Below are 14,058 nucleotides of genomic sequence, written 5' to 3'. Positions count from 1 at the left end.
TCACATAATATCACCATACACTGCTCACATAATACCACCATACACTGCTCACATAATATCACCATACACTGCTCACATAATACCACCATACACTGCTCACATAATACCACCATACACTGCTCATATAATACCATCATACACTGCTCATATAATACCATCATACACTGCTCACATAATACCACCATACACTGCTCACATAACACCACCGTACACTGCTCACATAATACCGCCGTACAGTGCTCACATAATACCACCATACACTGCTCACATAATACCACCATACACTGCTCACATAATACCACCATACACTGCTCACATAATACCACCATACACTGCTCACATAATACCATCATACACTGCTCACATAATACCACCATACACTGCTCACATAATACCACCATACACTGCTCACATAATACCACCATACAGTGCTCACATAACACCACCATACACTGCTCACATAACACCACCGTACACTGCTCACATAATACCGCCGTACAGTGCTCACATAATACCACCGTACACTGCTCACATAATACCACCATACACTGCTCACATAATACCACCATACACTGCTCACATAATACCACCATACACTGCTCACATAATACCACCATACACTGCTCACATAATACCACCATACACTGCTCACATAATACCACCATACACTGCTCACATAATACCACCATACACTGCTCATATAATACCATCATACAGTGCTCACATAATATCACCATACACTGCTCACATAATACCACCATACACTGCTCACATAATACCATCATACAGTGCTCACATAATATCACCATACACTGCTCACATAATACCACCATACACTGCTCACATAATACCATCATACAGTGCTCACATAATACCATCATACAGTGCTCACATAATATCACCATACACTGCTCACATAATACCACCATACACTGCTCACATAATACCATCATACAGTGCTCACATAATATCACCATACACTGCTCACATAATACCACCATACACTGCTCACATAATACCACCATACACTGCTCACATAATACCGCCATACACTGCTCACATAATACCATCATACAGTGCTCACATAATACCATCATACACTGCTCACATAATACCGCCATACACTGCTCACATAATACCATCATACAGTGCTCACATAATATCACCATACACTGCTCACATAATACCACCATACACTGCTCATATAATACCATCATACACTGCTCACATAATATCACCATACACTGCTCACATAATACCACCATACACTGCTCACATAATACCATCATACAGTGCTCACATAATATCACCATACACTGCTCACATAATACCACCATACACTGCTCACATAATACCACCATACACTGCTCACATAATACCACCATACACTGCTCACATAATACCACCATACACTGCTCACATAATACCACCATACACTGCTCACATAATATCACCATACACTGCTCACATAATACCACCATACACAGCTCACATAATACCACCATACACTGCTCACATAATACCACCATACACTGCTCACATAATACCACCATACACTGCTCACATAATACCACCATACACTGCTCACATAATACCATCATACACTGCTCACATAATACCGCCATACACTGCTCACATAATACCATCATACAGTGCTCACATAATATCACCATACACTGCTCACATAATACCACCATACACTGCTCACATAATACCATCATACACTGCTCACATAATATCACCATACACTGCTCACATAATACCACCATACACTGCTCACATAATACCATCATACAGTGCTCACATAATATCACCATACACTGCTCACATAATACCACCATACACTGCTCACATAATACCACCATACACTGCTCACATAATACCACCATACACTGCTCATATAATACCACCATACACTGCTCACATAATACCACCATACACTGCTCACATAACACCACCATACACTGCTCACATAATACCACTATACACTGCTCACATAATACCAGCATACACAGCTCACATAATACCACCATACACTGCTCATATAATACCACCATACACTGCTCACATAATATCACCATACACTGCTCACATAATACCACCATACACAGCTCACATAATACCACCATACACTGCTCATATAATACCACCATACACTGCTCACATAATACCACCATACACTGCTCACATAATACCACCATACACTGCTCACATAATACCACCATACACTGCTCACATATTACCACCACACACTGCTCACATAATACCAACGTACACTGCTCACATAATACCACCGTACACTGCTCACATAATACCATCATACACTGCTCACATAATACCGCCATACACTGCTCATATAATACCACCATACACTGCTCACATAATACCACCATACACTGCTCACATAATACCGCCATACACTGCTCACATAATACCACCATACACTGCTCACATAATACCACCATACACTGCTCACATAATACCACCATACAGTGCTCACATAATACCACCACACACTGCTCACATAATACCAGCATACACTGCTCACATAATACCGCCATACACTGCTCACATAATACCGCCATACACTGCTCACATAATACCACCATACACTGCTCACATAATACCGCCATACACTGCTCACATAATACCACCATACACTGCTCACATAATACCACCATACACTGCTCACATAATACCACCATACAGTGCTCACATAATACCACCACACACTGCTCACATAATACCAGCATACACTGCTCACATAATACCGCCATACACTGCTCACATAATACCACCATACAGTGACCCAATAACTGCTCCATACATAAAGTAATCTAATAAGAATGGTTAAAAAATACGTGTATGATTGTGGGTCTGAGGGTTGGGGTTTCTCGTGTAATAAGAATGGCTGACGTGCCCTCTGCGACGGCACAGATCGTACACCCCTAAGGTAAGTCACCCCTATATATATATATTAACATGACCTAACTTTTAAATATGTTGTAAGGACTTGACCGCTCATCTGCCGCTCAAGGATTTTTTTTATGGAAAAGAAGCACGAAGGAATTTATTTCTGGTGTCTTGTGGCAGTTTCTCGCCATTGACTTGACAAATCGCTTGCACTTTTTAATGGGAAACACTTCTATGAAACATTTTTAGCGGATTTCTTTTTCGGGATGAGATAATTGATGTGTTTCTTATCTCAGCTCAACTCAGCATTCCAGTGTGAACCAAGCCCTGCAAAACCCTCACAAGTGGTCAGGTTATCCACAGCCAAGCAGCTGAAGATGGGTATGAATTACGATGGAGACCTTGGCGTAAGAGGCTTGGAGCCAGCAGCTCCTTTCCTGCTCGTGCCGGGCACTGAAGATTCATGGCCTGTAGAGGTGTAGAGCCAAGAGTTCTCTCGCTGGCTCCATCAGCTTCAGGTGCTTCCTCTGCCACTCAGAGATGTGAAGGCAGCGCAGAATCTGTGCCAAAAATCTGACGCAGCACTTTCCGCTCACAGCTTGGCGGCTAACATGTCCTGGCAGAAGAATGGAGGCACATGGGGGGGGGGGGGGTAAATAGCCTTTCCCAGAGTAAGGACATGAGAGCAGAAGATTTAGGTGTTAAACAAAATGATCCAAAATTGTCTTTCTATGGTTTAAACCCGACTAGCTCCGAAAAATGAAAGAGCTGGATGTGAGGGATATATGGGCTGAGAAGACGCGGAGCAGGAACGTCCGTCCGCTACTAACTACACCACCTTTGGCCTATTACTATAACCAATTACTTTATCCTCTGTGCAGAATTACAGCGGTAAATCTGCAGGTTAGGAACTTATAATGCGTCTGGGAAAGCCCATCATCAGCAATACACAAAGGCTGGAGAGAAGGGGATGTCAGGAAGGCACCGGGCGCTATCACAGCACGGCCGGGTCAGATAACGTCATGAACCGGCTGAACTATTGAAGGTGGACAACCTTGTAATATGCCCGTCCTGTACACCGGGCACATATTCATTGTGATGTTACTAGTGCAGAATACTTGTGTAACGTGCGCCATATTCCCCAACATGGCGCCCACTGCTGGACAAAACCAGGAGTGCATGCTGAATGTAAATAGTCAGAAAAAGTTATCACATACAGATCAGTCTGGAACCCTTAAATCCATGGCAAGAAACGTACCGAGGCCAAAGCAATCATCTCATCAGGGCCTGCGACGTCTGGGTGGGCTTCTTCCTCCGTATTGTCTACATATGAGCAATGACTGTGGAACGATCATCTATATTAGTATTAAATCGTATGCAATAAAAACCAGAAGGGTAAATTTACACGCGGCAGATTTGTTGCAGAAGTTTCTGCGTCTGTTTTATTTATCTGAAGGGTTTTCAGAATTCCCTGCACCGGATGCAGAAACATCGCCATTCACATGTATGGAAATGTCTGCAACAAATCTGCCGCGCGTGAATATACTTTAGATAATATCTGGGTAAATCCAGAGACGGGTTTCTACCTGTATGATGAAAAGTCTAGGGCCGGTTTCTTTCATCAAGTTTTAGGTCAGCGCTCTGCGGCGACTTTTACTCAGCACGATTATCGCGCTTTGTAATTATGAGAGATTTCAGTGTGATTTCGGCTTTATCACTGCTAAGGTTAACCTGGCGGAGTGGCATGAAGTCACGTGTACCTGCTGTTTCATACGCCTGTGATTTTGCAAAAAATCCAACATTGGAATTTTTGCACCCGTAAAATCACGAGTCCGTAATACGGCGATTTCACGAGAGCCCAACAGGTTAACATTAGCAGCATTTACTCGCAATATGACCCTACGATCTAACATAATTGCGAAGTGCGATAATCTCAATTCATTACATTTCCACACAGCCTCGACCTTAGGCCGGATTCACACGAGCGTATCCGTGTTAGGGACATTAAAACAATGGCCGTCACACAAACCTATGTAATTCAAAGGGGCTATTCAGACATGCTGTGTTTTTTGCTGACGTAAAAAACGCATGACATACGAACGTAAAAAACGCAGAGGCGCACCGTACACCGATGTCACACGGAACTGCAACGCTAGAAAAATGCTGCGTTTTTTATGCGCATGAAACGGACACGTTCGCGTGAATAAGGCCTTAGTGGCAGATTTACCTCAAAGGTTGTTTTTTTTAAATAAATAATGAAATGCCACCAACTGCGCCGCAGGAACTCACCCGAAATATTTCTTGCCCGTAACCTATAGCAGCCTTTAAAATCCAGATTTTTTTTTTCCAGCATCTAAATGGTTAGAGCGTCCGCCTCGCCTGTGAATTTCCTTTTTTTTTTTCTTTTTCAATTTACATTTTTGGCTTAAAGTGGGAGCTGCGAGGAAAATAATGCAATTGGTGACATATTCTAGAAGAGCAGTTACAACGTGTTAAGTACTTGAGAATCTCATATATTCACTCGGCCCCTGGCAACACACATCTGCCTAATGTTAGAGTTTAAATATCCTTTTCCATTTTACATGCATTCAAGTCTCATTTGAGGGAAATGAAACGGTATTATTAAAGGGGGATTTTGCACAAATGGCCTGAATTTGACATGTCAGGTTCAATGAGGCTGCTACATATGTAACAAGGAGAAGGGCTCAAAGGCGACAAACCTCTTTGGAGAGAAAGATCCTGATTCTGAAATTAAATTTGCATGCGGCGTACCCAGCGTCCTTCACTCCTCACACCGGCTGTCAGAGGCTGTCTCCCCGAGCTGCTAAGAGACAGAACCAGTCTCCTGCACCCCTTACCCATGTCAGAACTAATCTCCTGCACCCCTTACCCATGTCAGAACCAGTCTACTGTACCCCTTACCCAGGTCAGAACTAATCTCCTGTACCCCTTACCCATGTCAGAACCAGTCTACTGTACCCCTTACCCAGGTCAGAACTAATCTCCTGTACCCCTTACCCATGTCAGAACCAGTCTACTATACCCCTTACCCAGGTCAGAACTAGTCTCCTGTACCCCTTACCCATGTCAGAACCAGTCTACTATACCCCTTACCCAGGTCAGAACTAATCTCCTGTACCCCTTACCCAGGTCAGAACTAGTCTCCTGTACCCCTTACCCATGTCAGAACCAGTCTCCTGTACCCCTTACCCAGGTCAGAACCAGTCTACTGTACCCCTTACCCAGGTCAGAACTAGTCTCCTGTACCCCTTACCCAGGTCAAAACCAGTCTCCTGTACCCCTTACCCATGTCAGAACCAGTCTCCTGTACCCCTTACCCAGGTCAGAACCAGTCTACTGTACCCCTTACCCAGGTCAGAACCAGTCTCCTGCACCCCTTACCCATGTCAGAACCAGTCTCCTGCACCCCTTACCCAGGTCAGAACCAGTCTCCTGTACCCCTTACCCAGATAAGAACCAGTCTCCTGTACCCCTTACCCAGGTCAGAACTAATCTCCTGCACCCCTTACCCATGTCAGAACCAGTCTCCTGCACCCCTTACCCATGTCAGGACCTGTCTCCTGCACCCCTTACCCAGGTCAGAACCAGTCTCCTGTACCCCTTACCCAGATCAGAACTAGTCTCCTGTACCCCTTACCCATGTCAGAACCAGTCTCCTGTACCCCTTACCCAGGTCAGAACCAGTCTACTATACCCCTTACCCAGGTCAGAACTAATCTCCTGTACCCCTTACCCAGGTCAGAACCAGTCTACTATACCCCTTACCCAGGTCAGAACTAATCTCCTGTACCCCTTACCCATGTCAGAACCAGTCTCCTGTACCCCTTACCCAGGTCAGAACCAGTCTCCTGCACCCCTTACCCAGGTCAGAACCAGTCTACTATACCCCTTACCCAGGTCAGAACCAGTCTCCTGTACCCCTTACCCAGGTCAGAACCAGTCTCCTGTACCCCTTACCCAGGTCAGAACCAATCTCCTGTTTGGTGTATAATTTGTCTCTGGTTATTTTAACTTTGGAACAGCACAGGCACCATATTATACACGTCCATCGTTTTCTATCGTTACGATCACTGACAGATCATTGTGATCAAACGTTTCTTCATGGATGTTTGTAGGCTTTTCCGATTTTTCAGATGTTTTTCAGGACGTTTACGGCCCGTGTGAACAGACCCTAAGTCTGGCTCTGACAAAGTGAAAGCTGCTCTGGCTAATAGAGGGGTGTCCCGAGCAGAGGACCCCCTCGATGACATACGTATACCCTAATAGGAAATGGGTTATCAGATGGAGATGGTTTTGTTACTGTCTATTGGCGCCAGCTCGCGTTATTGGTCATATCCGGAAATGTCTCAGAGCCATTATTCAGGCAAATGAACCACATGTGTCATATTTCAATAATTTCCACCACAACATTGTAACTAATTTGTAGCAACATTATTTATCAAATCTGTCATGTGCAATGAGATGTTACACGAGCAGTAAATATGATGATGGTTATTACTGCGCTTCGTGCGTTTATCTACATCCTGAGAGTGGCTAATACCGGAACGCACGGTGCGCACTGCACCTCATTACATGTTAATGAAGCTCTTCCCATACCATGCATAAGACGTTGCCCCAGTGAAAGTGACAGAGAGCTCTGGCCTTTGCTGTAGATTAGCTTCAATTGCCTCAATGCATGGAATAGATTGGATGTTATCTATCATGGCGCGGCCCAGGTCGTTATTTAATAATTAATAGAGAGTTCTTATTCTCCTGTGCCTGCTAAGGAGCTGATTGCAGCGCGGCCATCGCCGTCCCTCGCCTTCTTAACGGCGCGCTCACTTGAAGGAATAACCCCATCCTTTTTCATTTGTCAGCGGGATCACAATGGAAACTTGTCAGTTGTATGATTTACGTTTTTTCCTGTTCCCATTAAACCCCAGGATTGCCCCCCTTCCTGCGCCCGGCTACCTTACTGTCTTACCTCTCACAAGCGCTCCCTCCGTGCCCCTCACTTCCTTGATGGCTTTCTGGAGGCCCTAATTGCTTCTCTGCATTTAAACCGGTGGGCTAATTTGCAGCGACTCTTTATTAGGTTGGATGAGACCCAAATTACGCCATCAATTACACACACTCTGTCTGAAATGCTCATACGAGGTGTCAAAGGGGGTGAAATGAGAGAAGGGTCTTTCCATAAACGTAGACCCCCAGATTACCTCTTATCTGCAGACAGTGGGACTGGGCTGAAGCTGCGACACCTGTGATCATAGAGGAACTTACCGACACATAACACAGAAAACTCAGCCATACGTGGCTCAATTTACCCCCATCCAAGATTTCTTCCTATAGAGAAGTGCAACATTGGACCCTACGGAGAATTCGCTCCGATTGAAAACATTGTCCATCGCTGCTCTTTTCTCCAATGAAAACCGATAACACCATTTAATAAGTAACGAACATGAAAAATGTACAGCAGGAGCCCAGTCCGTTACCAGAGGTGGAAGACATTTCCATTGGCTGCGACTAATCTACATATTACATATTAACTAATATACATATAATTTCGCCAGAGGGGCTGAGAGTCTGCGGCCAGGTAATCTGTTTGCTGCAGTGAAGGGGTTGATAGAAATCTGTCCCTTTGGTCGCACACGTACTGAACATTCTTTGCGTCATTATCCTTAATATTGTATCTCAACAATCAGCCCTGAGTTCCCATATGGGTCAATATGAACCTTCATCTGCACTAAGGGTGTATTCAGACACTGCGGTTGAGGTGCAGTTAATACCGCATCCGAAAACTGCATGCGTTTTTACTGCAAGTAGATGCGTTTTTCAGTGTGGCAGCATTTTTTACCGCAAATGCATCAAATTGCGATATAAACACATGACGTTTTCGGATACATTTTTTTTATGCGGTTAAAAGAGGCTTCAGGCAGGAGTTCCCTTTACCTGAGGTTGACTTGTGTTAGTTTATCCATTTCTTGCTCCATATGTTCTTGTAACTCCCCGGGACGCAGCAGGACCTGGCAGATGGGGCAGATTGGGGCCTGGCTGTCAAACAGGGCGACTTTCTTTTTACCTGAGAAGAGCGGAAAAAAAAAAGAGAATATTAGGGTCACACCTGGAGATTCATAATGAAAGGGTCAGGGTATGTTCACACACACTAATTACGGACGTAAATCGGGCGTATTAACCCCTCGAATTACGTCCGAAATGACAGCTTGAATGCGTTGACAAACATCTGCCCATTGAAAGCAATGGGCTGACGTTTGTCTGTTCACACGAGGCGTATATTTATGCGCCGCTGTCAAAAGACGGCACGTAAATAGACGCCCGCGCCAAAGAAGTGACCTTTTCCAAGCCGCTCCATTGTGGAACTGAAACGTCGCTTGACTCTAAACATGGCTAAATAAAACCACAGATTTTTTTGCTGGAGTGCTGCAATATTTTTTCTTGGATGTTATTTTCAGCTGTGGATTAAAGGGTAACTAAATGTTCGACAAACTTGTGACATGTCTCTAGATGCTTTGCCCCTACCACTTTATTACATGAGTGCTGCTTCATATATATATATGGGTTCTATATACACTTCAAATATGAAGTATCTGTGAGATGGCTTCATCACGTGTGATTACATCATTGTGTAGTGAGATGATGTCATGACGCCCTTGTCCCACCCACTTATGACGCCACTGTTTTTATGCCTATGGGCCTCCAGTCATTGGGGCCGGTTGCTACCTCTGCAATCCTATGTTTTGGGTATAAGGTAATATAGCAGTATCCATTATTCATGTGCGGTGATCTGATATATTGTGATGTATACATATAATGTCTGTGTGTACGTGGAGGATGTGATATACTGTACCCCTCATTATGCTGCACTCAGTATATGATGACAGGGACAGGGATGCAGTGATGGAAGCATGCAATAAAAATGCAAATTGCTGTTAATTAAGATGTTTATTGCAAAACAATGCTGATCTTAATGCCAACCACGTGGCGGCTGACGCGACAAGACTGCACCGAAGCAGGCCATAAATAAAAGTCAAGAGCAAAGCGTCTCCGCCAGTGCCTGACATACAACACATCCAAGTCAGAGCTCCCTTCACGTGTATTCCTGGTGCGCGCACCCCCTGGAGAGGCTCTACAAATACTTCCAGAGCTGGACATCCACTTATCACGTCAGCCACACACAATGATGCAGCGGCGCCCCTGCTGGCGGGACTCGGAGACAGCAGGGAGGTTGTAGGAACTCTGAAAGGAAAGATGCATCATTTCACATCACCCCAAGATTCCACTTCAGGTTTATAGTCAAGTACATTCTCCTTTAGATAAAACAACACACATGACGAAGCTAAATTACCATTCAGGATTCCGGGAAAGCTGGGTGACAACCTCATGTGGAAGCTGGAATTGGAGCCTATAAGTTGTCAGCCAGCTTTCCACAAACAGATCCAACCCAAAAAGAAAGCGATCAGAGAGGAGGACTCCCGGAGGGATATTTCCCGGGTTTATGGGGCGATGCTCAAGGTCCGGAAGTGTTTGGCAGCACAACAGGGGGAGATGTCTCTGCACACCGTGGCCTCGCCAAGCCCTCGGATCAGTGTCTGCAAGATGATATTTTCCAAGCACCAGTGGAAAATGAGGCCGAAATTCTTGTGTATGATGGAGCTGGCAGCAGCCCGGAATAGCCCAGGGCCGAGCCATTCAGCGCTATTAATAGTCGCAGCCTCCGGTAATTGACAATGAGGGCGCAGGGTTTTAGCCTTTTCCTAAATAAACAGGCCCTTGTTTAGAAGCAGAGGATATCCTGTCGTATGTGTGAGGCGGGAGCACGCTCTCCTTGGTTCTGCCAACCGGTGTAATATAACATAACCAGACAGATAGAATACATGAAACGCGACAGCAGATAACGACCACTCAGCGGCTTTAATTTGCCGATTTCTCTTGTCTTGCAGCATAGCCGTCATGCCTCTAAACGTGAGGTTATATTATCTGCCTCATAATCTCCAGGGGTTGCTTGTGTTCATGCAATCCTGCTTTAAATAAGATGTTTAGCGAAGCCTACGCCGGGTTGTCAGCCAAGACGCACGTTCAGCTGCCAAATTCCAGACGGACAGAAATGGTGTTTTATGTCTAGAGCGACGGTGAAAAATACTAAATAAAGATCTATTGTAGCTCTGAAAATAGCAACTGATGCAAAACAAGGGGAGGGGGGCAAATACTTTACTGACATCTTTACTTCAGTCAGAACTACGTCTGACCCCATGATCTTCCAAGCGTCCATCACTGTCACCCCCCCAATCAGAATACCAACATGTCTACAATCTGCTACTCTGGATGTGGCTTTAGCTCGGGATTTTTTTCTGTGGTTACGGCAGAGCCGCCATATAATGCGCCAAATGTAATTGGCCAAAATGTTGCGTCACACCTGGAAATACGGCTGAACGACTTCCAATGGTAGAGCTGAGAAGCCGCAATATTAGCAGTGACGCCAGGTAATTACATTGAGGGGCCGCTGATCTTTTAAAGGAAATGTTGATCGGCGACTCGTGTCATTTTTATTGATCTGTTCCTTGTGGTGAATCCTTCCTAATCGTTACCATTTCTCTTAATCATTGGAAGCTCGAAGTCAGGAGCCCCATAGATCCCCCATAGGGGCAGCTCTAATACTGAGGATAGGCTTTATTCTATATCATGGCCACAACTTCATCATTGTTCATCCTGAGCTTTCTGATTCATGAAAAGAATTCTAGAACTGACACAAAGGCAGGGGAGGTGTGAATGTCATCCAGGAGCCGGTGGAAAGCTGCTGACCACGTCTACGACCACTGTAATTACATCTAGAGCTCATGGAGGACATCAAGATAATCCTGGAATAACCTAAAAACGTCACACAAGATGACGACTCGGATTTCCGGGGCCGATTTATGTTTTCTTATGTATTTTGTATATAGACTGCAAATGAGCGCATATCCGCCAAACCAGAGACCTCTCCAAAAGGAAGAGAGACCCTCCTGTAGACAGCGCTATATTTTCGGGGGTTCTTGCCCCTCTTCAGTACAGAGCCGGGTACGGGTTACACTGAGAATCCAGAGTTCATTTTCAAGGAAACTCGTCAGTCACTGGGACGCAGCATAGAATTCCATACAGGCCTAAAACAGGCGAGAATAAAGGGGCGACGCATCGGAGCCGGGTAACCGCGAGCGATTAAAGTAAGGCAGAAATATATAGACTCCTTCATCAAGGCGGAGGAGGGGAATAAACAACTTTAAAGAGCCGTTATTATCCTGTCGCCGGTGTCAGCGCAGTGTGTAACCCGGCCTCCCTCACAAAATGCTTCTCCAATTAGCTTTCTATCAGCCCGTGCGGTCAGAGTAAACTGCGACGTGGTGGTCATTCACGGGCTCTGCTGAACCGAGAGCCTACAATGACAGGGACTGGCGAGGAAGGAGCGGCAGATAGTTAATGGACGGCCGGTAATGACAGGCCACTTAGGAGAGAGGCAGTTTACATGTCACAACAGAGAGCGCCCAAAATAGCGGCGCCCCACGACGGAGAGCTCTCCGAGCAGCGTGTAATAAGATCTCACACATATCTATTCGAGCAGAATATTATTGTCTCTAAAACTGCATGAAAAACAAAGTGGCGCAAGAGGACGCCAGCATTATCCTCACTCTTCCTTCTCTTACGTTATGTGCGGACGTGGCTGAGATTTTACGCCATGGAATTCGTCACAAATTTTCACCAGAATTTGCATATGGATGCCGCGGATTGTGCTGTGGATTTGACGAGGATTTCACCCTATACAATGAAATGGGTAAAAACGCCCTGTGAAAATCCGCAGCTTTCCGGTGACATGGCGAGATTGGAAACTCCGCAGCATTCTTATATTTCCACACAGATTTTTTCCGCTATGTGTGGATGAGGTTTTGAAAGCCCCGTGTGTACTGTACCGTAGAATGCCATGAATTTCCAGTGCGGAATCCCCATCGCAAATCTGCGGCAATCCCGCCACGTCTGTACATGGCCATATTCTATCTATTTCTAGGAACGCTGGGTAACAACCAACGTAACCGCCAGGACAGCTCCCAACTCTGGGAGTCCTCCCCGGCACATCTATCAATGTTTAGTCATGAGGAGATGGGAGTGGGGGGTGAGGCAGATATGCCAATCAGAAGTTGGCTGGCCACCCCTGTGTGCTCTGTACTGGGGCCCGTGGACGGCGCCAGCTCAGCAGGTTTTGATAACAATTATGAGCGGACAATCATCTCCACCTCTTGGGGGTCATTGACTTAGCTGAGGTTGATTCTGCATTTGTAATTCGGGTTGGCACTGAAGAGATTGGCGCATCCAACAACCTGTACGTGACTGTCTCTGCACCATTTTGCGGGGTGTCTGAATTCATTAGTGCCTGGCACTTACATGTGGGGCTTTGGTCCAAGCAGCTGAGGCATCGTGCCACCCCAGCAGATGGGAGACTGTGCCAGCTGCATCCTGTCAGTGTCTGGCATCCTGGCACTGGTGGTTATCAAGGATTCACTGCAGGAACTGACATCAGGAATAATTGCCCGTTTAGGGCGAATTTTTGCGGCATTAGTTGGACTTTTTTTGAGTGTTGATATCGCAGCGGTCAGATGATTGTCGTTCGTCAATGGGACCCTGTGAAGTTCTCTACAGACAGGGCAGCCGATGGATTAATAATGTCAGATAAAACTGCAGCAGACAGGCAGGAACTGCGCCAAATTTATCACAATGACGCACGCTGGTTGATCGATTTGGTTCAACTCGCTAGACATGTTAGACACTTCTCGTTTCACCGCCTCTTGGCTGGCGTACGAACACCAATATTTTTTCCCAGAAAAATTGAACAACGTTAATAAATCTGACGCATTTCACGGCTCCCTTTTTAAAAAAAAACTCCTGAGGGCGGCTTCAAAAGGGTCTAAAACACATAATAAAATTGGTGCGCGTCATGTGCTTTTTTTTTTTTTTTTTGGCGCAATTTGTGCCAGCATTTTGACATGTTTTTGTTTGTGGCTTTTTTTTTTTACACTTTGGTCCTATTAGAGGTATTTAAGAATCGCTCCCGGGGACAAGGATGGTGGGAACGATACACTGGGGCATAAAAGATATTATTCTGAT

The 14,058-nt window shown here is 45.3% G+C and overlaps 1 protein-coding gene and 1 long non-coding RNA gene across 3 annotated transcripts in view; one reads left to right on the top strand and one right to left on the bottom strand.

Moving 5' to 3' along the window:
* The window catches only part of RNF220 (ring finger protein 220), a 222,693-nt gene that overhangs the window by 87,093 nt on the left and 121,542 nt on the right, over positions 1-14,058 (bottom strand). For both annotated transcript variants that reach the window (XM_075832562.1, XM_075832563.1), the window contains exon 2: positions 8,863-8,992. In XM_075832562.1, the coding sequence (XP_075688677.1) occupies positions 8,863-8,992 (130 nt within the window). The remainder of the gene's footprint in view (positions 1-8,862; positions 8,993-14,058) is intronic.
* Positions 1-14,058, top strand: part of LOC142657521 (uncharacterized) — a 152,432-nt gene that overhangs the window by 52,622 nt on the left and 85,752 nt on the right. The window lies entirely within an intron of this gene.

The sequence above is a fragment of the Rhinoderma darwinii genome, chromosome 7 (assembly GCF_050947455.1).
Source record: "Rhinoderma darwinii isolate aRhiDar2 chromosome 7, aRhiDar2.hap1, whole genome shotgun sequence".
Lineage (NCBI taxonomy): Eukaryota > Metazoa > Chordata > Amphibia > Anura > Rhinodermatidae > Rhinoderma > Rhinoderma darwinii.
The sequence above is the reverse complement of the archived record's forward strand: the minus strand, read 5'-3'. Positions and strand labels throughout refer to the sequence as shown.